The 26,126-nt window shown below is 36.5% G+C and overlaps 1 protein-coding gene across 4 annotated transcripts in view; it reads right to left on the reverse strand.

Moving 5' to 3' along the window:
- Positions 1-16,898, reverse strand: part of bru1 (bruno 1) — a 90,488-nt gene extending 73,590 nt beyond the window's left edge. For 3 of the 4 annotated variants that reach the window (XR_016196403.1, XM_089257398.1, XM_089257397.1), the window contains exon 1: positions 16,043-16,898. Coding sequence is in view for 3 of the 4 variants with exons in the window: in XM_089257398.1 (XP_089113524.1) it covers positions 16,043-16,839 (797 nt within the window). In the remaining variant the exon portion in view is untranslated. The remainder of the gene's footprint in view (positions 1-16,042) is intronic. The other variant, XM_089257399.1, reaches the window with a different exon arrangement.
- Positions 16,899-26,126: the final 9,228 nt, after the last annotated feature.

A 26,126-nucleotide genomic window follows, 5' to 3' on the forward strand; every position in this document is an offset into this window, starting at 1 on the left:
GTGCAGCGGTGCTTGGCCTCGTCGGTAGCAACTCTAAACATACTTTGACATAGAAATTCTGCGAAGGCTGGCGTGAAGTTAAAGCTTTAGCCTTAGACAAAACTTTAACCCCTTTTAAGCACCTATAAATTCATCAGAAAATGAGCACAAACAGTAGACGACTGAAGGGCGGGGCAGTCAAAATAGGTGATGAAGAAAAGAGCAGTTGGCTTATTAGTAAAGTGCAAATGCTGCACGTGCCTTCATTTAAAGAGTTTCTATACATAGATATATATATTATATATACATATGTATCATCTGGGCTCACCTCGTCTGGCTTCAGTTGCATATTTTAAACTTGTTGAGCGAAAATTAAATTTTTAATGAATTTTGTGCGCAAAGTTTTCACGTGAGCTCCAAAAACTGTTGCAGCTAGTTTCCAGCTTGAGCTCTGGCACCGAAGGGTTTTCATTTTCTGATTTTTTTTTATACTCTCTCTGCTCCTTTTTTCGCTTTTTTGATTTAATTAAAACATTCTTTGAGCTGGGCTAAAAGTGTTGAAAATGCTGTAAGCGCTTGCCCAGGCAGAGTTAATGCAACAAAGCTATTAAAAAGTTCACCTTGATTTTTCGGCAGTTTTATTTTTTGCATAGGAAAACTATTTAAGCTGCAGCAGAAGACGGCATTTAAATTTTCTAGGAGGCGCTCAAATGTAGGCAATAGATTTTTGGCAATTTTTCGGCTAGGAGTAACAAAAGCTGCGCCTCCTGGTCCATTTATCAAAGGCGTTGCCAAGCCATTGCCTGATGCAGAGCGTTCGCTTAAGCACACACAAAACAAGCACAGAAAGAGAAGGGGAGAGAGAGCGAGAGAAAGGGAGAGAGAGAGACTGGCTCCAGCTGCGATGGCACTTCAGCCCTATTGATTTTCAATTAAAAATGCACAAACTCCCAGCCAATTAGCCCAGTTCTGTGTAGGGCCATTGCCGACGTCAGCGGCGTCGACAGACAACCTGGCAAGCGCCAGCCTAAAATGTTGCAACGGAAATTGCTAACAACAACAATTACCAGCACAACAATGGGCATGGCGCGACCTGACAGCCCAAAGGATATGCAGAGTTACCAAGTGAATGGAACGTGAAGCGGCATGAATAACTAGGCAAGATTTTCTACTTGAGTTAATTCAAAGGTGAGTGAAGCAGTAGCAAAGAGATTGATTGTTGGCATGAAGTAAAAGTAGCTTGATATATTTTATTACAATTATATATATGTATATGATGTATATGTAATAAATAACATGTATCATATATCATGTTCAGTGTGTTAAATATAAATGAATAATATACAAGTTTTGTATGCATAGAATACTAAAAGAACTTTTTACAATACAAAAAAAAAAAAAAAAAAAAAAAAAAAAAAAAAAAAAAACATTATGATAAAAACTAAGTTTACTCTATATAAAATATTAATTATTATTTCTGAGTAAATTCTGTGATATAGCAGCATATAAGAAAGACCACCATGATTTAAAATCCTTATAGTTCGCTTAAGTGCTTTAAGATCAATAACATATGTATGTATGTATGTGCATATTGAAAAATATCAAAATAAAGCTATTAAATACCAAATTATAATTAAAATATATATATACTTGATAAATAGAATATTTATATGTATATTTTAAAAAAATATAAAAGAAAATAGTGTTTCTAACTAATTGGTTAAAATTTGTATTAGACATTCAGTCAGTCATTGCAGGGTATTCAACAGTTCATCAACTTGCAGTCACGTTTACTGTCGGCTTCCACCTCTCACACACACTGGCTAAAAACTTTTTTGGCAGCAAAGGTGTTGACATTGTTGACGAGTCAGCAGCGCAGCGCCACTTCAGCTGGCCACGCCTCTTAGCCGTTGGCTTAAGCCTTAGCCCATAATTGCAAGCAGCTGCTAATTCACACAGACCAACCAGACGACATTTTGACAGGCATATGAGAGGAGTGAGAGAGGGCGTGCGACGCAAGCGTGTTGGCGTGAGGTGAGCCATTCAAATGAGTCGCTGATTGCTGAGCGCGGGTTGCAGATGTTTGATGGACGGAATGACGCGACTCGACTCGACTCGACTCCACTCGACTCGACTGGCTCGAGTAACTTAATGGGGGGAGGGAAGGGCGGGTGAGCTATGCAGTTGGTTTGGTTTGCGCCGTCTATTAGCTGCAGCACTCGAAGCAGCAACAGTAGCAGTGGCAGCAGCTGCCATAAATGTTGCTAACGATACTTTGGCTGGGCCCAGACGACGCCTGTCAGCGTCTAGGCATGGAATTTCGAATGCAATTTTCGTTTTTAGCGCTCCTGTGTGTTGTCTGTGCGTGCAGCAAAGAATGACAGCTTTAAGGCTGGGGCACGACCGGGGCATGGGGGTTAAATTCTATGTGGCTGACTGTTTATGTCTAGTTTGTACCCCACGCCACCATTCCCCACACTCTCCAGTTGTCAGCCATTTTGCAAACGCATTTGCCCGGAAATGATATACGTTGCGCGTGTTGAGCTCGCCGCTGCTGTTGCTGTTGTTGTTGTCAAGTCGTGTCGTGGTGTTGCTGCATTTGCCGCTTCGCTGCACCTGCGATTGGCAACTCAGTCTTTGTCTTTAAAGCGGCAAACAGGTGAGAGACACTGCGCAGCAGCTGCTGCAAACCAACTAATGTTGCGCTTTGTGCAAGTGTCAGCTGTGCGCTGAGTTGAAATTACAATAGACAATAATTGTGAAATGAACAAACATAGCATAACAAGAACTTTCACAAACAATAAAATCATCTTAAGAAACCCTCAAGCATGCTTATATATCAACAATAATATAATATTAATGCTTTCGCACACATCTATTCATATTTCTAACATTGCAGCTGCCAGCCGCAAATTGCCTTTTTACTTCACGCACAAGAGCCATATAACCAAAATGTTAATGTCAACAATTGCTAAGACTTTCGGGCACATTTTACAGGCACTTCACAGACAAGCAAGCGACCCACAAAATAAAAAAATGCCAGGCGCACACGCTGCGTATGCGCAATGTGCACAAATTGCCAGCAAAGGCACATAAAAGCGATTTAGCGCATTAAAAAATAAATTTCAAAAATACAAAATAAAAGGCAGAACCCCAACAAAAAAAGAAGGGAAAACCGCTTTTAATTCTTTTTTAAGCAAGCAAATAAAATTATGCAGCCACGGCATAAACACGGCAAATATTAATGCACAGCGAAGACGAAGACGACGACGTCGAGGGTGGGTGGGAGTGGGAGCGAAATCTTTTCGGGTTGCCATAAACTCCCTCGAGTGCCCTTCAATGACTCGCGAAGAGGAAAACATTTCACATTTCGGTGGAAGGCAATGAAAAGCAGAATACAAATGCCAAAGACACTGCCAGAGAGTTATGTCTGCTGCAGACAAACGGAGCACGGCAAATGGGGCGGGAGAATTAAAGAGCAAAAAGTTGAGCCGCTGCCTTTTTTTTTGCGTTTTCCTTTTATTTTTCTCTGTGTGTTTAATGAGCTAAGCGGAAGGAAGCCAGTCAGCGGGAACACGAAGCAACGTCAAAGACGACGACGACGACGTCGTCGTAATATTAAATAAATAAAAACAAGCAAACATTTTTTAAAGTCTTGCATTTACGTTCCCCCACACATCTCCCACTCACCCACTTCTCCATCATTCTCCCTTCTCTCGGCGTTTTCATAAAGCAAAGCTGAAAATTAGCGAGCGTCTGTCACTTTTGCTTTCTTTTCTTTTCGGCTTGCCAAAAGTTGAATTTTGATTTAGCTTCAGACAGCAACCAGATGTTGTATGAACTTGTGCAAAAGATTGGGGCAGCACAACAACACAGCACAGGGGGGCTGGGGCTCTGCTCACAAATTTGAAGACTCCAACTCAAACTGTCAGTGGAGGCCAAACAACAGCTGGCTGCTGTCTGGTCGAAATGTTTAACAAGACTTAATTTCTTTAAATAAACATTTCGCCAGAGCGAATGTTGAAAAAGCGAAGAAAAAATTCAATTGAGAACAGATTTCTTCATTAAAAATACTTTGAAGTAAGATATGGGCATTGCTTAGCTAAAATTGTAAAGAATTGAATAAAATGTCTGAATAAATAAAAAGAATAAAATTTAATAAAATTTAGTTATTCTTAATAAAAGTTAACAGAGTTATGTTATAGTTATATTACGACAAAATTCCTAAGCCCCAATCAGTTCATATATCACCCCAGCTCATTTCCCATGTTTATCCTCAGCAAACTCCAACACTATTGATGCCCCCTCTCAATATCTACAAGGTATTACCAAATATCCCTCTACAGTTCAAGATTACCAATAGGCATAAACCACTTTTGGCATTACCCTCGCCAGTTGCGGAAATAAACATTTATATCCGAGCCTGATCTCAAATGTAAAACACGTGCTAAATATGCCACACAATAGTAATGGGAACAACGGCAACTACATGGGGGAGGATGGCAAAGCAAGAACACAAACAGGTAATAAAACACCGCCGTTTAGATGTTTGACTAAGATTTTCAATAAAAACGCCGTGGCAATCCAACACAATCCACAGTACTAGCCCAAATCTATGCCATAAGCCCAAGACAATCTAATTTTATAGCGTTCAATGCTTAGCCCAGCTGATTTGCCAGTTGCCAACGAGATGGTCGACAAGTGGGCGGGCCGGAACACAGCCCAAATAAATTGCGGCAGTCAAATTGTAAGCCAAACCAGTCAGCCCGGCCCGTGGAGGCTCGAGAGGCAGGCTGCGACGGCGGCTGAGACCGTGTAATGCGCTCAATCAAAAGTCAAATGTCTAAAAATATTATGAAAAGCCTTTTTGTGCTGGCTAGTACGCAGCCCCAGCCCAACCAGACCAGCCAGGCAGCCAGCACAGCCAGTCGATTCCCTTGGGGTTGGCTTTGGCTAGAGGTTTTGTTTACGTTCAGCTGCTGGCCAACGCCTGTTTAGCATTCATTTATGCTGGCCCCATCGGGTGGAAGCTTCTCTCTTTTTTTTGCGCTGCTCTGCTGCTTATCGTGCTGCCTACAACTCAGACAAAGTACACTGAGTGAAAAAGGGTGTAGATATTTAATTTTCTTTCTATGAACATTATCAGAAAAATGATAAGTTTAATATGATATTTTATCATTTTAGTATTTAAGTCTAAATTTAATATTGATAATTATTTCATATTTATTTATTTTTTTTTAATTAACTTATTTAAAATTATGAAATGGATAGACTTCTTTTTATATTATAATCAAAATTATTCATATATTTTTTAAACTTATACATTATTGTTATATTTATTATTATTTATTTTTTGATTTGAAAATTTCATTCTTTATATATTTTTGATATTTTCATATATACATTTTTTTATCATTATTTTTATTGTAAATATCTGTATGAATTTATTTATTTATTTTTTATTATATTTATTATTTTATTTATTTTTTATTATTTTTATTATTTTACTTATTTTTTATTTTTTTTTTAATATTATTTCTAATATTTTTTTTAGCTTTCTCATATTATAAAACACTTCTAGCCAATTTTTCTCTCAGTTTATATTTTTATAGACGCTTGTGTGTGTGTTTGTTCATATATTTGGCTACAGCAATCGGTTTCGATTTCTTTTCATTAATACACTTTCCTGTTTGGTCTGCCAACTTGTATTCTGACCTCACTCCGAACAACCCAAGTCAACTTCCTTCTCTCACCTACCCTTTCACCTACTCTGTATATGTATATATGTCTGTATATATCTGCAATCTTCTTACGTGTGTATGCTTTCTTCTCTCTCTCTCTTTCTATTATTGGCTCCATTTACTTTTCGCAGTTGTTGGCTGGCGCTTGGCTCTGCGTTTGTTTGTTTATGCTTCATTTTGATTTTCTCGGCTTAAATTGTATTTGTTGTTTCTATTTTCGTTAGTTATCCGAACGGTCAGCGGGTGTTGAAGTAGCAGAGCGAAAAGCGAAGCAGCAGCAGACGAATCACCAGCAGAAGTAACTGTATTTTACGTTTACACAGCCTCATCTCCCCACCCACTCAGTATATGTACCTATCTCACTCACTAACTCACTCACTCACTCTTGCTGCTACTCAGCGGCTTTTGGAACTCTTTCTCCATTTTAGTTTTCTCGTTTACCCTTTGTGTTTGTTTTGTTAGTTGAGTCGTCGCCAGTAAGTTTATTTGTATTTTGCTTTATAAAGCGTTTCTTCTCACTCTCAATCTTTTGTTGGCCCTCGTCTCTTCTAACTCTGTGTTTTTTCTTCCTATAGCTCGTAAGTTCATGTCTAAATTTATGTGGCCGCAATTTATTTAAATTTATGTGGCTTTTGTCAAATTGATTTCAATGCTAAGAAGGGTTGACAGGCTAAACGGAGTGGGCGGTGGAGCAGCGGACGTACGGATATGTGGAAGGTTGTTTTTCTTTTTTTTGAGCATTTTACAATACTGATTGAGTTAGCATGGCGGATAATATGTTGAAATGTGAAATGAAATGAAAGGCGGATAATAAAAAGCGGATTAGATTTAAGTAAAAAGGTGGAGCAAAAAAAAATATATATATATATTTGAAAATAAATCATGTATAAAATATATTTTCATTAAAATAAAAAGGGATAATCTAGAAAACATTAATTCCATTTATGGAATAATCTAAAACTTTATTATTTATTATAATTATTAAATTATTTATGATAGTAAAAATTAATGTGTCATTTTATATTTATAAATAATAAGAAGCTCGAATATAACTAATTAAACATTGTAATTAGGTTCTCAAAATATTTCTTACAGAAATAAATCTTAAGCAGAACATTATTGACTTTGCCATAAATTAGCCAAGTAAACATAATTACGTAGGCAAACGAAAATAAACATGGGAGCATCGATAAAACCCATATAAAAATAGACCCAATCAATGGAAATTTCTCACAGTTTCATGTTAATCATTAATGGTAATGCTCAACTATTTATTGCTCGAGGCCCTGTCATTGTCAGCCACTTGATATTGATGAGCCAGGGCACAAAAAAAAAAAAACAAATCATTAGTTCAGCCTTTTATGACAGCCCAAATAGGCGCACACAAGACCCCCATAAAATGAGTCAATACCTTCCCGTTCGAACCAGCATTGGTGGAGGATTTCTTGCATAAAAAAAAAACAAAAAATAGAAGAGAAGGTTTTCATATCAAAATGGCAATAAATAACAAACAATGCAGTCTGCAATTTTCCACTTTATAAAAGAAGGAGCCATAAACAAAAGGCACAGGAGGCGGCTAGCCAGAGCCAGGGCTACCCAACCATCGAAACGAGCCTGAAAATTATCATCCTGTTGTTCGAGTTTTGTTGTTTATTTATATTTATATTTTATTTTTTCTCCTGTTTTGAGTCTGTTGGCGCTTTCATAAATGCAGGCGCAGGAAACGACCGGAAATGACTGACAGAGCTTGTTGGAGCAGTGGAGACTCCTCGCCCTAAACCTTGTAGCATATTTTTGTGCATTGCAATTAATTAATCTCCAAGGTAATAACAAAACAGCCAAAAAAGAAAAAAGAAAAGGGAAACAACAAACGACGACCTCGGCAATTGTTTTACGTTTCAGGTTTTATTGTTTTCGAGCTTCCACTCTGCTGGCAATGAAAAACGAAGCAAGGTACTAAAAGAAAAGAGAACAAAATATCAGCAACTCTTTTGACGTTCGTTTGGCAACATATTTTCTGCATTTGCTACTCTGTTTTCTGGTATTTTATTTTTTGTTTTTTCTTGGCGTCGTTTTAATTTATGAAATTGTTGACAAGCGACAGACGATAGAGTGTGGCTTGCAGGGGGTGAAAGACGAATGGCATAGCGTGAGTGAATCAGATTTCCCTCTCAGTGCTTTCACATTTCATTCATATTTAAAGTGGAGGCTCAAAATAGCGTTAAAATTTGATTGAGAGGCTATTTTAAGGTGGTTAATTTTAATTTGTTTGTAAGTATGAGCATGGAAAAGGAAACCCGAATAAGAGTTAGATATACAGAAAACTGATTCCATATAAGTTTGCTTTGCTGAATGTTGAATCGAAGCGGATTGATTGGATTATTTAAATTATGTTAAGAAAAATAGAGCAAACAAAAATTTGTTAAATAAAAGAAGAATTAATTTATAATTATAATTACTGAAAAAAAGTTCATCATAATTTAAATATTGAATTAAAGAAGGTAAACCACATATAAGAATGCAAACACAAACAATCAGCTTCTGACTGCCCCACAGAGCAACGTTTCCACACATTGAACAGCTATTACCTGCCAGAGAGCATTATCATTTAATGTCCGTAGCTAATTGAGGGGCTAATGGTAGCCACATACTAAATTATGCAGTCGCAACAAATAAATAAAGCCGAAAACGTGTGCAAATGTTAATTTCGATTATATACATACACATCTATGTATGTATAAAATTGAGTCTGGGGCAATCGCATAAATATTGCAATTCGATTTTAATGAGCGGCAATCGCATAAACAAACAACCATTGATGGAGAGAATGGGGCTTCGTTCGAGCCCAGGAAAATACATTTAATTTGTTAAGCACAAAAGTGAAAATCAATGGACGGAGTCGAACGCCAGCCAGTTGCCTTTTATGCCCAGCGACCATTATATATATATATTTTTTACAAATTCTTTTATTTTTCTGTGCCTGTCCGTTTTTTCAAGTGCGGTTTGTGCCCGCAAAATAACTCAGCTCGTTAACTGCACAAATAACATGTCAGCACTTTTGCAATGGAGCTTCAAACAGGGTCGAGAATGCGCCGCAAATTTGTGGGCAGGCGGAGCGAGACGAGGTGGGTAAGGGAGAGACGCACGGTCTGCTGCTGCTTGGTCTGTTCCATCATTACTCAAGTGTCCTTAAGGTTCGTACAAAATAAAATGAAAGAGCCCAAGCACACACACACACACATGCATAGAAAATGAAATGGCTCGGCTGTTCAAATAAAACACAGCCCGAGTTTTCGGCTTAATGTCTGACCAAAAGTATTAATCACACACACACACACACACACATGCACATGCACACTTTTGCTGTGGCAACCCTCGCAGCGGTCTGCAAAGTTTTTTCTTCCATATCGATGAACCTTCGAGTGTCGAACACAGCAAACCAATAACTAAAACCGTTTCCTGGCCCCAACTACACGACCCCAAAATTAGTGCACGAAATGCCAAAAGGCAGTCGACATAAAGAGTCGATGCTGCGGTTTCTGAATGGCCAAAAAAGCAAAGTAAAAAACTATAAGAAATAAAAAAGTAAACATAAACTAGAGAAACAAGAGAGGGACGGCTAATAGGCAGGGTATATTACCCCATAGAACTGGCAGCCAAAAGGAGCTCAACAAAGATTGTGTGTGACTAAAAAATTTTACGACTAATGTGATATAAGAACAATATTATATTTGATTTTTAATAGCTTAAAGGGACTTGAAGCATTTAACTATTTATAATAAAGCTGGCTGTGATGTCTATAGAAATTCAAGAAATCTGAATATAAATTAATGTATTCATTTATACATTAATTATAATTTTAAAAAATATTGAATTTGTATTTCACGTTTATCAATGTTAAAAATATATATTTGTCAATATATCAAATAATTTAGTTAAAAAAAATAATAATAATAATAATTATATGCCTTAAAGAACTCTGATGTGAAAGTCAAACACAATATGAATAGAATTAAAATAAAATGATTTCGTAATTTAAATATTATATAATTTCATATTTCAAGCTTTTCATGTACTAGATCGCTTTAAATACAAATAAATAAAATATACCTTAAATATATAATGCATATAAAAATATTTATATACCCATCTCAATTCTTGAACTTTAATGCTGTGGCAAGAAAATTTGACGCCCAACAGTTGGCTGGCCCAGGCAAGCCCTCTCTGGCCACATAATGTAAATAAAAACACATACATATACATATACAAAATATAAATGTTTGCATAGAGCAATAAAAATGTGTATATGTATTAAAAAACAAATAAAAGTTTGTGCAAAAAGTGAAAACAGCATGAAGCATTAATAAAATAAGCAGCACCGGCACCGTTTGCTCTCCTATAGTTTATCTCCCTCTTTCCTTCCCTCTCACTGTCCATCCGCCAACCCTCACACTGTCTGTCCCATAGCATTTTTTTCTTCAACTCATTTTTTACAATTTCTTTTTTTGGTTTTTCTTATTTCTATTTCTATTGCATGCAAGCGCCTCGAAAATTGCGGTTAGTTTTGTTCGGCTACCCTTTAGCTGCTTTTGCAAGTGTTTGGCTGTGCGCGTGTGTGTCTGTGTGTGTGTTTTTGTAACTGCGTTGCGGTCTCCTCTCGGCTACAGTTGGCTGACTATAGCAGCCATCAGAGGAAGGGTCTGCCAGCCCCGAAACCTCACACTGTCTCTCCCTCTCTCCCTCTTTCTGGCAGCGACCCTCTTTATTCGCCGCAATGGCAAAACAAAAGCTGCAAAGCTGTTACCCATTTTCAGTGGCTCCTACTACCCCCAGGCTAGACCCACCCCAACAAGCTTTGCCCTGTCTGTGTCTCAGTTGGCTCTGCTGTGTGTGTGTGTGTGTGTGTGCCGTCGCCGCCGCTTGGTTCATTGATTTTGGTGTGGAAATGAACTTTGCTAGTTTTTGGTTTCTGTGGCAGCTATTTTTTTTTTTTCTGTTTCCCCCATTTTCTTTCCGCTTTTGCTTAACTAGATTTTCGGCACTTTGTAAGCATTATTTGTTTTCGCTTTTATTTATGTTGCGGTCTGTTTTGCTTAGCATGCAATTTTCTACACGCACCACAAACAAATTTAGCCAAGCAAATCAAATATGGAAAATATGAAATTTATAACAAAAGTTACTAGCAGAAAATACAGAGCTTTTACATCTGTTCAGAGCATGTTTTCATATTAAACATCTATTTGTTGTATAAGAGCTGTTAGATCTGTCTAAAACATGTTCACATGTTAAAAATCTCTTTATATAAACATTGATTATAGCCATTAGCATATTATTCCAGGACATGCCCATAAATATTTTCATATTTTCTAACAACAAACAAGCTAATACATATCGCATTTCATTTTCTTTATCGAAAAATAACGAACAAAAATATATGTTAGTTGCAGAAAATATTACGTATACGTCAAAAAATAAAAAGAAAAAAACATGTGGCTCATTCAAAGTTTGCTCATGCATGTGATTTATATGCAACTGTCGTAAATTTTTTTTATGCTTATTTGCTATTTCTATTCTATTTAAATAACAAATTTTGCAAATAGCTTTGAACAATGAATGCGTATGCAAAATAGACACGCCCCTCACACACATATAAATAGAAAAAAATATATATATATACATATATATATGTTCCTGCATTTATGCATATGAAATTTTTAGAATATAATAAAGATGCATAGCACATACATATGTTTAGCTAATATATATATGTGTATATAAATGTGTCGAAAATCTATGCAAAAACCGGGCTGAGTTATGTTAAAAATTTTCCTAAAAATAATATTATAAATGCATCAGTTTTGCTCAGATAAAAATATGCTGTTGAATATTTTCAGGCAAGTAAAAACTTAGTTTAGCCATGAAAATATGCTCGCTGCCAAATTAGCTTGGGCAAGGGTCAAAAAGAAAAAACTATAACAAAAGCAACTTAAAGCGAAGGTTGCAGCTGCAACAATTGAAATTGAAATGCAACACAGCAGCAGCTGTTGCAGTTTCTCTATGTATATGTAGGTTGCCTGTACAGGTGTGCGCGAGCATGTGTGTGTGTGTGTGTGTGTGTGGGTTTGTTAGCAGCACTCAGTGGGTGCTGTGTGGCTGTTGTTCTTGTTGCATTCGCATGCATAATAGAGAATGCAAAGCCAAAGCCAAAAGGCGCCAAGCACTCAACTAAGCTGAGGGTTGGCATTTCTTCGGATGAGCAGAGCAATATTTATATGCAAACGTATCTGACTGTTGCTCTAACTCACAAAGGGCATATTCGCTGTGAGTTGAATATGAATCAAAGACAATAATATTGAGATGAGCAGACTGTGAAGCTTTGTGGAAATCTAATAGTGTATATTGATAATTAATATTTGCAGGTCAAATTCCTAAAAAAAAACATATATTTAATAGTTAAATTTATTAATATACAAAATTTAGTTATATAATATATTTTAATATATACAAAAAAAGGTTTTTTTTTCGATAAACTTAATATATTATTTCAAATATATATATTTTTTCTTTATTCTCTTACTCTGTAATTTTATGTATTTATTAGTATTCTATATACTAGTTTTTCTATAGATACCACATTTATACTTTATTCAGTTAAATAATATATTTTAATATTTATAAAAAAATTTTTTTTAGATAAATTTAATATATTTTTTCAAATAGTATTTTTTTTTTTTTATTCTCTTACTCTGTAATTTTATGTATTTATTAATATTCTATATACTTCTTTTTCTATAGCTACCACTTTTATATTTTCTAAATAACAATAAATTACGACCGTTGCAAAAAGTCAGCAATAAACATATATAAGAACTCGATCAATATCAGGCCCATTCTTAGCTTTAATCAACGATCTCATAACTCCAACTCATCAACTCCACCTAACATTAAGCCACAGCTATTAATGACATCTCTACACATTTACCATACACATATCAACATGGAATTCATTGCAGCATATATTAGTGTATGAATTTAGCTATGGCTAAGCCTCTCGCATGAACACACACATACGCTCGAACATACACACATCATTCTCATATGCAAATAAATGCACCCCCAACAATTTCTATTCACAATGTTTGCTCGCCTACGTGTCCAGAGCTCCGCTTACAACCACCCGCATCCACTCTCTCTTCCTCTCTCCTGTGCCACATTTCTAGCCACTTTAATAAATGAAAAACCATCCACTTTTTGTTTACCTTCAAGTGTTTGTTCATGTGTGTTTATTGTTGCTGCTTTTTCTATGCATTTGTTGTTATTTTGATGACGCTTTTGTCACTGCCTGACGGGCTTTCACTTTCCCTAAAAATTCCCCCAAGGCCTCTGGACGCCTCTCATTTTGTATCGTGCCGTGGCGCTTGGTAAATAGAAATTTCACGTAATTATTATGGATAGTCAGTCTGTGCCTCCTATCTGTGTCATCAGCTCGTAATTTATTCTCGCTCTCTCTGTCTATCTGCATTTGCTGTCCCTTTCGGTATTGCTAACTAATTGGCTGTTGGCCTCGTCACATGCGAATCCCTCGTTTCTCACTGATTTCGATAGCCCCGAGACACGGGTGACTTTTCTCTATTTTTTTTTTTTTAAGGCTAATTGCATTACGGCACGCGCTTTAAAGTCAATGAACGCTTAGCTCGACATTTCTCACAAAGGCTCAAGCACGCAAATGTCAACAGCAAATTGCAACAAAAACCTAAAGGCAATAAACAATAAAAATGTCATATGTGGCATTTGTATTTGCATTTGCCTGCGCGCAGCTCTGAACATTTTTATCTTGTGCATAAAAATAAATGAAAAGTTTTGCGTTTTCAGTGCAATAAATAAACGAGACGTGGGTAAAGTACACTGGGAGAAAGACGAAATGAAAAAATTAAATAAAAAATAAATAAGGAGTGGAAAATAAATCTAAAAATATATACATTTGTTAACTTTAAAAAAATTCGTTTTTTTTTTATCGATTTTTTATGAATTTTTCCCTTATTTTACTATTAGTAATAAAATACAAGACCATTTTTATAAATATAGAGTATTTGAAATTTCATTTAATATATATACACAGATTTTTCTCAGTGTAATTGCTTTAGGTGCGCAAAAGTCAAAGCGTCGCCTACGCCCAATCAACCAAAAATATTTGCATGTGTGAAAAAAACCTAGCGAAGGCAACAGCTATACAAGGACAACTACCTCACCTTGGTACTCATAAAGCTAAAGGATTGTACACACATAGACACACAGATATACACAGCCACAAATAAAAGCGAAACACGAAAAACAATATGTCAAATGTTATTATACATTAAATTAGTTAAGAGTCATTGTAATAAAATGCACAAACAAACATGTGTAGGTATAATAAAGTTAAATGTCATGAGTGTGTGAGTGGGTGTGCGTGTCTGCATGTCACAGGCTTTGTTTGCTTGCCATCTCCTACTAACTCACTCTTCTCATATTGTCTCCCTCTCTTCTTATTTCATTGCTTGAGACGTTGTTACAACATTTGCCCAGCAGCAATTTGTCACGTGAATTTCACTTAGTTGTTGCTGTTATTGTTGTTGTTGTTTTGTTGTGTCACATTTTGGTTTGTTACTTTGAGCCCAGGCAAAGCCAACAAATTACAACTGTTTCGAGTCACACAAAATTTTGTTGCATGCTTTGAGGCGTTTCCTGTTTTGCTTTTGGGCGTTTTTACCTTGTTTTTTAGCATTTCTCTTTTGTGTTTACATTCAGAGCACAACAAAACATGACAGAATACAGCAAGATTTGTAGATACTCGATTGAATGATTGAATGGAATATTGAGAGCATTCCATGTATTGAATATATTCAACAAGTGTTTGTTAGCGAAGATTCATTTAAAATGTTAATGTGTGCTTAAAATGAAAAATTCATTTGTTAATTTTTTATAATTATTTTTTAACGAATTATTTATAATATATTAGAGAAGTTTAAAGATTTCAAATTATATAAACTCAAATTTATATAAATATTTGATAATTTCACTGAATTTTTGCATAAATATTTACAAAGGAAATTTTTGAAAAATGTTAGGTAAATAAATATAAATATATTTAAATTTAAAAAAATAAATATAAATATTTTAAATTAATAAATCAGTTTTATAAAATATGTTGTATGTATTAAATGTAATTTATAAATATCAAACAATGTGAAATCTATCTTATCAACTGCAACTTCGAGCTTAAGCATGTCTTTATGTATTCGTGTGTGTGTGTGTGTGTAATTAATAATCATCATTGATTTACTACAGAAATCCAATGGAAGCTTAACTCATAAATAAAAGCTATGCAGCATTTAACTGCAAAATTTATTTACTGTTAACATTGAAGCATTTAACTCACAGTCAAACAATGTCATTTAAATTGTATTAAATCATTTGAACGCTGAGCTATTGAAAACACATGAAATATTTGCAATGCTATTTGGATTTGAGCTGCTTAACTGAAGGAAGCACTTAGGGGAACAAAATGAGACCACTGTCTTTGTGAAATATAAATTCAAGTGATATTTAAGACCATAAAATAATAGAAATAATGGTAAAATTATAAATCAGTTTTGAATTAAATTGTATATTCAAAATGAATTAATGTGATTTAATATACCATACACAAAATATTATATAAAGCCCTGTTCTACCTCACAGCAAAATTTCTTATACAGCAAGAATATTTAAATAGAAATTAACAGCTAATAAATGTTTTAGCTAATGAATGAGCTATTCGAATTGCTTTTTGATTGCAAGTCGACTCCCTTTAGATACAAGCAGTACCTGGGGAAATGTGAGTGCACTTTATACACCTGCTCAGTCATGTGTATAGCATGCAACTCACTGACTACACACGCATACATGCATATATTTGTATAAATGCATTTTTACTGTATGGCGAAACAACAGGCAGCCGCAACGCCCTCACCAGCCCCTGCTTGTTGATTTTAGTTAATGAATTAAGTTTGTTTTTAAAACAATTTTTTTCTCTGTTTTTTAATGTGAGTGAAGCACTTGCAAGCATGCAATGTCTGCAATAAATAGAAAACAACACAAACAGCATGGAGTCAGAGGGAGAGAGCGAGACACGTTGCTTATGGCTTATTAAAAAGGTTACTAATTAGCAAAGGGCGTGGGAGACGACAACTTAAAGTGCAGCAGAGTGAATGGGGATATTGGATGGACATATATAATTGTGTTTCTTTATATTTTGGTTTTATTGGTTTTATTTGTAGTCTGTGGGCGTGTCAGACACTCACCTATCCCTCAGGCAAATTTTGAACTCATGCTGTGAGTCGTGGTCGCTGTTGCAGCTATCATTATAATTAACGGCAGCCTGACGTTCTCTTTCCTGTTGCTGTTGCAAGTTGATCAGCTGTTTGTGGAACAGTTCCTGCTGTGATTGCAGCAGTTCCTGATGATGATCCTGCAGCGCGGCCAAATGTGTTAATTGTTGCTGATATGGCGATTGCTGCTGTTGCTGCGTCTGCGGACTATGTTGCTGTGATTGTTGCTGTTGTTGCTGCTGCTGCTGCTGCTGTTGTTGTTGCTGCTGTTGCTGTTGTTGCTGATGCTGCTGCTGCACCGCAGGTGAGACTGGCCGCAACGGTCGCTGATAGGGATGATGATAATGCTGCTGCTGATGTCTGACAGGCGCATGACCGTTACTCGATTTGCCCGCCTGTGCACTATGATTGAGCAGGTGCACATTTTGGCTGCTACGTCGATGCGTTAACAGTGTTAAACAGCTTTTCGTATCCACATCGGCCAGCCCGAACTCTAGCTCCGCTTGCGCCTGCTGTTCGTAAGCATGCTGCGCCTGCTGCAATCTTTCACGTTCGCTGCGCGGCGAATTGGCCAATTGTTCGGCAGGTGGTTCGATCTCAACAGCTGAATAGTCATAGTCCAGCTGGTGCCGTGTACCATGATGATGCTGATGCGCCGGATGGTGTGCATTATTTGTTGGCTTATTGCCTGTGGCATTGGCCGTCACGGCGCCGGTGCCCGGCGTCGCTTTGGCTATTTTACCAGCCAGCGCGTCCAGAGAGCTGAGCATGATCCTCTTGTTAACCAATTGCGGTGCCTGCTCTGCTTCGCCGAGAGCTCTCTAGCTTTGAGTATTTATATATATATAAATGATTATATATGCAGGTGAGATATATATATATATATATATATGGTTGGGTATATATATATATATATATATACCTGGCACACTCTTGCTGTGGTTGCTAAATGCCTCTATTGAATTCTCTTACGCCCTCCAATATTTTGTAAATTCCACGCAATATTTTTATGCTCTTTACTTTTTTGTGCCGCTTCCCGTTTGATTGTTGTTGTTTTCTTTATTTGTATAGAAGGATAGATATTTTTTACTGCGATCAGAGATTTCTTCTATTGTTGTTATTATTGTTCAATGGAGTTTCTTTTATCTCTTCTCTTTCTTGCTTTTGCACTGTCTCTTTGTCTTCTGCTTAGCTATATTTGCCCTGTTTATTGTTTACTTGCCTGAGGGAGAAGTTGGGAGGCAAATTGCAAATTGGATTAGTACAAATAAACGCCGAAAAAAACAACGTTATGTTATTAGTTAAAGATGGTTGTGCTGTGACGGCGACCTTGACAATCATTACAAACAAATAAAACACACACACACATACATACATGTATATATATAGTACACATAAATTGTCGTAGTTTGCATACTTTCTTTCTCTTTCACTGTGCACTGACATTTGCGTTTCTCATTGTCCTTTAACTTGCCTACGTGCGCTGCTTTTTATCACAAGTGTGTGCATGTGTTTGCATTGCATTTGTGTTTATTTTGTAGCTTAGGTCAGCTACATTTCACTTAAGCTGGTGCTAGAACCTCTTCTACAAAATGCCAACGCACAAACACAAAACGTATAAAACACACACACACACACACACCAGCTGCTGTCTGTGTGTGTGTGAGAGTGCCTGCAAGTGTGTGGTTGTAAAATGCAAACACTTGAGCCATAGAAACCTGACACTGAATGCCAACAGCACCAGCAGCCGCAGTTGGCAGTCCCTACAGGCACACAGAGAGCCAGAGTTTAATGGTCAACATTTTGAGAGATTTTTGAATGATGCTGTCTTTGGTTTCGAGCAGCAGCAATATATCTGGCAAATCAGGCAATGAAAGGCATTTGAGTGAAGGCCTTCAATTGATGGAATATTATGAACTCGAGAGGCCAAGAAGAGAGAGAGATAGATAGATAGCAGTTCGATAATGCTTAGCATGATTTATTTATGTAGCGTGTGAAATCTACTTCGAATAATATTGAAAATATATAAAGCGGTAGAAACATATGGGATATGTGATATGGGAAGCTTAAGCCTTGTAAAAATATCAGACAAAATATATTTATGGTAAATTATTTCAGAATCTTATATAAGTATTTTAATGATATGCTAACAGTATAATAAATTTTTAATACATTTATCTCAACCCTGCAAATTCTCTCATACATAGAACCTCACCTAACTTAAATCATTTCAATCTCATTATGCCAGATGGAAATATCATTTTACACCACATTCCTTGCTTAATATTTAATTATCTCTTAGTAGCCGTTATACAATCTCTTTTTCACTTTGGCTAATTAAGCGAAAAAGCCTCGCCATGGGAAGCAAGCAAAAGAAATAATCAGTTTGTTACTCTTTCAGTAGTTTCCTGAAGATAACTTCCTGGCAGGCTGGCTGGCTGCTGTGAGGCAAACAACGTCCTGCAAGGAACAGCAAACGTCAGCAAGCAACTACTTTATGTACATACCTATATATACATATACATATCTACGACACGATATAATGCCATGTAATAAGAAAGCAACATTTACAAAAGCCAAATGCATACAATACTTGTGCATATCAGCAAATGCATGTACACAGAATGATATACTATATACGCATACATACATATGCACTTGTGTATTGCTATAAATATATATATAAGTATATGGGTGTTTGTGTGCGTGTGTAGTGGTAAAAGTGCGCGGCGCGTGTAAATTGCAAAGAGTAAAATCTTGTAAAGGCAAATTCTTTTCAAATGCAAGCATTTCCTTGGCACCAACACACACCCAACTACTTAAAGTTGCAACAGTGTAGAAAGAACACACACACACAGATGCTTAGAGGCAGCAGTGAATGCTGGGTGGCTAAATTTACACAGCGCATTCAAGTTGACTTTTATATGTCATACAACAAACAGCAAGTCCTGTCTGGGCGGCGGGGGCGTCACTCTCTCTATCTCTCTCCCTCTCTCTCGCGCTCACTATGTTTGTGGCACTGTTTGTGCTCGTCGAGTGGCATGCAAAGCATGCACAAACGTACGACTAGACAACAGTCCGAGACCAGTTATCCAAGCTGCACCAAATGAAAGAATGAAAGAGCACCCAAGCCATATATATATGTATATATAAAGAGGGAGAGGGAGAGCGGGACAAAGAGAAAGAGAGCCAGCAGCAGCTATTCTCAGACAACTGTGCAGCACAGTGTAAAAGATACTAAACAAACATTCTAGTTTAGATACTTGCAACACCAGCCCAGCAGCAAGGGCTAGTGAACTGCCAAGCCATTGAGGCAGCTGTCAGTGGCAGGTGTGTGTGTATGTGTGCGTGTGTGTGAATGAGACTTGACCAAACTACTTGCTTGCTTGTAAGATGCTTAGCCATGTGCCGTTGCATTTGTGGTCAACTTGCAACTACTTGAATAGCATCATCTGACCACAAAATTATCTTATAGATTCATTGGAAGCCATTGAAATGCGCTTTAAGATAAGCTGTCTTGCAGCTTGCAAGCGTCGATTGATTCCCTACGATAGCTCATCTTCACATTTAGCCACAAAATAAACTACAGCAAATTGAATATCTGAGTCTGGAAACTAATGCATTTCGAGAGTATATTCATTAAAATAATTAACTAGGAATTATTTGTTGGGAAATAATGTTGGTAACTGTTCAAGGCTTTGCGCTTTTGTAACGTAAGTAAAATAGTAGTAAGAATTTTCATATTTAATTTAAATATATTAATAAAATTAATATAATAAAAAAAATAAAATTAATATAAGCTCTTACATATTAATATAGGAGAATACATCTATGTACAATAATTATAATTGCATATAATTTGTATTTTATATTTATTTACTTTAATTTACTCATTTATTATATTTACTTTATAATATTGATCATACTCCCTAAAATTCTTTTTGTGTTCAAAAAATGTATAAAAAAAATTCAACTTTAAATTCTCTACCGTTTGTCTGCCTTCGTTTTTTGCCCTAATCTATTGTCAAAACTATGCCAAGTCTACAACTTAATTAGGCAAAGCCGCAACCAAAACAGCACCAACTAATTATATTAAAGAAGATGAAGAAGAAAAGTGCAGAAGCAGAGGAAGAAGAAGAAACCCCATTTGTGAATTGCTCTCCAGCGCGCTGCTTGTCTTCATAGAACTGAGCAGACGGCATCTTTTATGGTTTATTTTCATGTTCTTATATTTTTTGTATTTTTTCTTGCCAGTCTTCCATTTTTTCATTAGTCAGCAGCAAAGCTGTCGCATAATAGAATTTGAAAAGGCTTTAAAAAAAACTAGCTAGCTGCGCGCAGCGTTATCAAACTGAGGCAGCAAATGAAAAATAATGAAAAAATTGTGGAAAAGCGAACAAAACGGCGCAGTGATGAAAATAAAAATGAGAAAAATATATATAGCAACATCAAAGACAAGCGCCATAACCCAAAAACATAAATCCCATGGAAAATAAATAAAGCAAATGGCAAAAGAAATGAATATGCTGCAAGACTTCGCGAGTTGCCAGATTATATAGAAGCTTTGTCTCAACCAACACATACAGAGCTATGCTCTCTATGTGGCTAAGAAAAGAAAAGCAAAATGAAGTTGATAAGCGGCCAACGACGAACCACTTTCTAACACCCAGACTATAGAGCAGCCAGTGGAGTGTCGACTGCTTCTATTGAATGCATTTGGCACTAGGTTTAGGTTAGGTGAGCGCAGCTACTGCTACTGCTACCCCAAAGAATAGTAGTCAAGCCAGAGCAAGCTGTGGAGCCACAGAAAAAAAAATAATGAGATTTTGCTGCATGAAAATGACAGAACAGTGCATAAAGAACTGCGCGAAATGAAAGTAAGAAGAAAACAAAAAACACTGCACTTTATTGCACTCTTAAAGTTTTATATAAAAAATGCAAACAATATTAAAGAATATACAGAAAATACACTTGGTTTATGATGCGTTAAAATTTAAAGATTCACTCAAAAGATTTAAAGTGGAAAACACTTTTATATATTTGGTTTGCTTATAAAGGTAAGTGGATTAGAGGAGACTTTCAATCTGAGTACTGCAAGGGTGTAGAAATATCTTTAAATAATTATAATATATATAGAACTTCAGGGTAAAATGCAGAGTTTTAAGAGAAAGAGCAAATGAAGCGAGCAAATATCGCAAATAATTGAAGACCTTTTGACGAATAAAGGGTCTCTCACTCAGACGCTGAGAAAAAACTCTTAGAAGAACCGATTGCCGACGAGCTACCTTCTATTCGCTTTGGTTGCTCCCCAATAGTTTACTCAATCAAACAAGTTTTTAGTGTAGGTACGCAAGGAGCTGGCTTTTAAATTAATTTAATATATGCGGCGTTGCTTCACTCAGACTTCAACCTCTCAAAAATTATAAGTACAATTCTTAGTTCCTATTTATCTTTCTATATCATCATCAAAAGCCTTGCGAATTGAATCATCCTTAAATCAACATATGCAAGGAATGAAATTGAAATTATATTAATATTTCAAAGTTCATTGATAATCAATTCAATTGTAAAATTTGTAAGAACTAATACAACAAAACCCAATTAGACAAACATCTTTCACAAGTACTACTCACTACTACTGTCTACTTATGCATTTATTGTTTTCCATTGTAACTCATTCTATTATAATATTTACCAATTTATCTGTGGACTGGAGAATTAAATCAAATGAAGCGATTGTTTATTTCAAAACTGTCACAAGTAGTCAGTCGTCTGGAGAGGGCAGGCAGGCTGCACATAAATTATCAGCTGACAATTTAATAAATAATGCAAGGCGACTCTGTGCAGGACGATAATTAATTCAAGGATCCAAATCAGCCAAGACAACGTCAAGGAGCAACTGCTTCAGTGCAAACTCAAATCAAATAGGCAATGTGCCAATTACTATGCCCCAAAGACGGCACGTCTACAGCAGCAGCTTCTGTAAAATGTTTATGCACCATTGAAGTGATTGCAATTATTATTATGAATTTGCTTGTTAATGCTCACAGAGATAACTGTGAGAATTGTGTAAGCGAGAAGTACATGAAAATACACTTTACAGTGTGGAGAATGAGGAGCGGATGCTCACTGCCATTGATTTGCTCAGAGTCGATGAATAAAACATATTGCGCCACGTGTGTGTGTATGTGTGTGAGTGTGTCTGTCTGCCTGTGTGGGTGAGGACTAAAATATTTATAAAGCACTAAAAACTTGAGATGTTTCGCTATTCCCCAGCTCGAACTTAAACAATAACAGGCCTAAAAATTAAATATAGCCAACGATGCGATTTTCATTGTGCGTCGCCTAATGGCTGCCAGGATATGGCTGTGGGGGCAAGGAAGGACGCAGTCGCCATGGTCATAACCACAAGCAGCATAGTCATGGCATTCACAATCTCTGTCTCTCTCTCTCTCTCTCTCTCTCTGTCTCTCGCTGCTGGCACATAAAACGAAGCACGCCAGCAACAACAACAGGCGACGCCAAGGACACACAGGATGAGTAGCAGAAAGCAATTACTTCGACTGCTGCTGGTGCTGCCGCTGCTCTTGCTGCTTGTTGCTTCTTCGTGCAGTCGAGCAGAGCCAAAAACGGAAAACTTTGGTGGCCCTGCCAACCAGCGAGAGCCAGGCAGCAGCAGTTCATGCTACACTTGCTTCGAGTCAACTGTCAATATTTTACTTTAAGACAGCGCCACATCATTGCTATAAATTTACTTGCTGCTTGCTGCTCGCAACTGCCACGAGCCAGACGAGAACAGTCAAGAAGACAACAAACGGGCTCAAGTTAGCCGCAACCAAGTTACCAAATATCTATCCTTTGGGTTGGTTGTGTTCTCATAAACTATTTCGCCGGGATGTGAAATGGTTTAATAATGAGTCAAAGGCACTTGTTGAAGCGATATGATTTAATGAGAGCTTGGATGGCAGATCTTATGTTAAATATTTGATATACTGTGCGGCTATACTCGGAACGGATTTCATTATCATTATAGAAATTATAATATATTACTATGAAGATATTTTATATAAAATCAGAAGTTCTATTTTATGAATATTAGAATAATCATTGAGCTTGCAGTTGAATCCTCTGATTTTACTATTTACATATCTATGGGCTATCCAATATAACTATATACATAATACTCAATATAATCAGCAGCTTTTTCATATACAAAATTTACATAAAATAAATGAAATGATAATATTTCATCAAAGTTCATTTATTTTTCAACCTGCATTCACAGAGTTCACTCAAAATATTTGTCGAAATGAGAGCGAATTTAATTTTAAGCTTGGAACCAAGTTATGCTTACATATTTTTGTTAGGCATAGAACAAGCTAAAACTTTGAGCTGGCCTGGCTCTAAACATGTGTTCTACTTGCACAGTTTTTGACCCGCCAAGAGGGTGGAGTGAGAGCACCTTCTTCCTTCAGGCAGTCGGCAACAAAATGTTGAGGTCACTTTCCAGCTGCTTGGCATAAATCTGTGCCGCCTCCTCGACTGTCTTGGGCCATGGCGCACAAGCTCAGCCGACAACAGGACGCAGACACGGACAGAGGACACCGCCTAAATATTGTGTTAGATGGCCTTGGCCAAGCTGTGTTCTTTGCCGTCGTCGTTGTTGTTGTCGTCGTTGTTGCTGGTAATCAAGGCATTAAGTGTGTTTACCGTTTATTTGATTAGACTTTCAAGGCTAAAACGCTTATTACGCAGCATTTTGGATGTCATTGTTTGCCGAGATATTCAATTAAAGTCAATTTTTTGATTTAATTAAAAGTTAAGCGCCGTTTTCAGCTATGAATTATTTATGTCATCATCAGCCGCGAAATGCAAAAAACCAGCAGCTGCTGCTCACGCAAATAAACTGAGGAAAAACTGAAGTTTGCAAAAGCCACAACCACAAAATGCAAAAAATAAGGCGAAAAACTGATGGAAGGAAACTCTCTTACACTCATTAGCAAAAGTTTTGCTGGACTGGACTTGCTGCCAGCTAGCGCAGCTAACCTTTTCTGGTGGCCACAACTTATTTTAAAATGTACGCACCGCTCAAATGGCCACAGTATATGGCAAATATATATATATATATACATACATCTACATATATAACGATGTATATGTCTATGTATGTATGTAGCATTCTCTTTCTTTTTTCAAGCGCTTGCAAAAGTTTTTCGTTTAACTTTTCTTAACCCAAACCCGAAAACGCGAAGTTTCTGTTGTCGCATTCTCTGCAGCATTTTCTTTTATTTCTACTTTTAGCACTTGCTCAATATCCGGCAATCCGAGTGGTTCGGGTTCTGCAACTTTAACGACGTGTCCGAGTGGCAGCAGCGGCTGCTGCCATCGACTCGAGCGTATTTCTGCCATTTCTACTAACAAATTTATCGCGCTAATCTGTCATTTTTTTATTTTTATTATTTTATATTTGTTTGTTTAGTTTCTTTTTTTACAGTGGAAAATTGAACAAATTTTGCAGCTGTGGTTTTTCATTTTTATTTTAAAAGACACGACCGTTTTTTGTTTCTATTTGCTGGGCAGGACAAACTTGCTGAAGGCCTCAATTTCAAGTTTTTTAGACAAGAATTAAGATTTGTGACGAGAGTAAAAACTGTAGACAGTTGACAAATTTTTAAGTGATTAAAATAGAAACTATATTCTGTAGAAAAATATTTTAAATATTTTTAGACATTTCAGACAAGAGTCAATTATGAAATTAAATTTTGACTTGATTTAGAAAGAAATTCAATTACTATTTGCTGCACTTATTTACTTAAGCTACAATCAAATTTGCTTTTCAGTTATTACAAATAGAAATATTTCTCATGTTTGCCATAGTTTCACTTTGTCTCCTCCTTTCTCCCTCCCTTTCTTTATATTCGTTTCTCTTCCAATTTCAATTGCCAAATTTCTGGCTATCAACTATTAATTGTAGACTGTCTGTTATTGTTATTGCCTGATACAGCTTATGGCTTACAATAAATGTACAAAAATTGTGGCTGCCTGGAAAGCAAACAGCGACAAGAACAATTGTTACACAACTGCGAAATTAGCAGCAACGAGCAACCGAGAGCCGATTGCAGCCTGCATTGCAATTTTCATATGCCAATATTTATTGCTTGCCAAGGATCAAAACAAAATGCACAAAAATCTACACGGAAACAGGAGAGAGATATCGCACGCTATAAGGAAATGAATGACTGAAAAATACCCATTTTTAGTCATAATATCTGCCTAATGAATGAGCCAATGAATGACCGAAAGATACCGTATAACATGTCAGAAATATTTTGATATGATGAAAGCAGATCATTTTATGTTTATATCAACTTTATACTTAAATAAAATTATATTTGGTTGTCTAGAATATAAATATATCTCAATAAATATTGAAAACAAGTTAGAATTTTTTACCGAATTTCCTCCTCGTTTTACGATTATTTATTATCCATATTCATATTCACACCTTTTCAAACTCCAAAATTCATCTACCACACACAACTTCGCCCAGGGTATATACACATATACAGCCGCACAGGTAACTATGAATACACAACACGATGCATTCGCAATATAAATGCAAAATGTAATTCCCAAAACATTCGCATGGCCATGCACATTGACTGAGAGGTAAGCTAGCATCGCCTAGCATCGAAATGATATTTCACAATTTATACGCACGACTTTTTTCCACTCACTTGTGCCATATCAATGCCAGATAGCCAAATGAAAAAGCAAGCAGTGAGGGCAGCCAGGAGAAGTGACAATTGCGAAATGCTTTGCACAGGCAGCGCAATAATTTATATTCCTTTATTTGCTGTTATCTAATTGCTTCAAATACTGCAACGTTGATGGTCTGCAATATCTCTCACTCTATGTGGTGGTGGATTAGTGTGCAGCTGTGGATTGTCAGTCACGGGACAACAAATCTCAATTGTGTCGTAAATGCGAATGAAACACAAATGTGGAAAGATATTGGATTAGGTAGGTCGACTAGATGATGATTGTCAAAAGAGAA

This window comes from Drosophila navojoa, chromosome 3, assembly GCF_054131105.1.
Source record: "Drosophila navojoa isolate 15081-1374.11 chromosome 3, UAZ_NAV_1.0, whole genome shotgun sequence".
NCBI classification, from domain to species: Eukaryota; Metazoa; Arthropoda; class Insecta; order Diptera; family Drosophilidae; genus Drosophila; species Drosophila navojoa.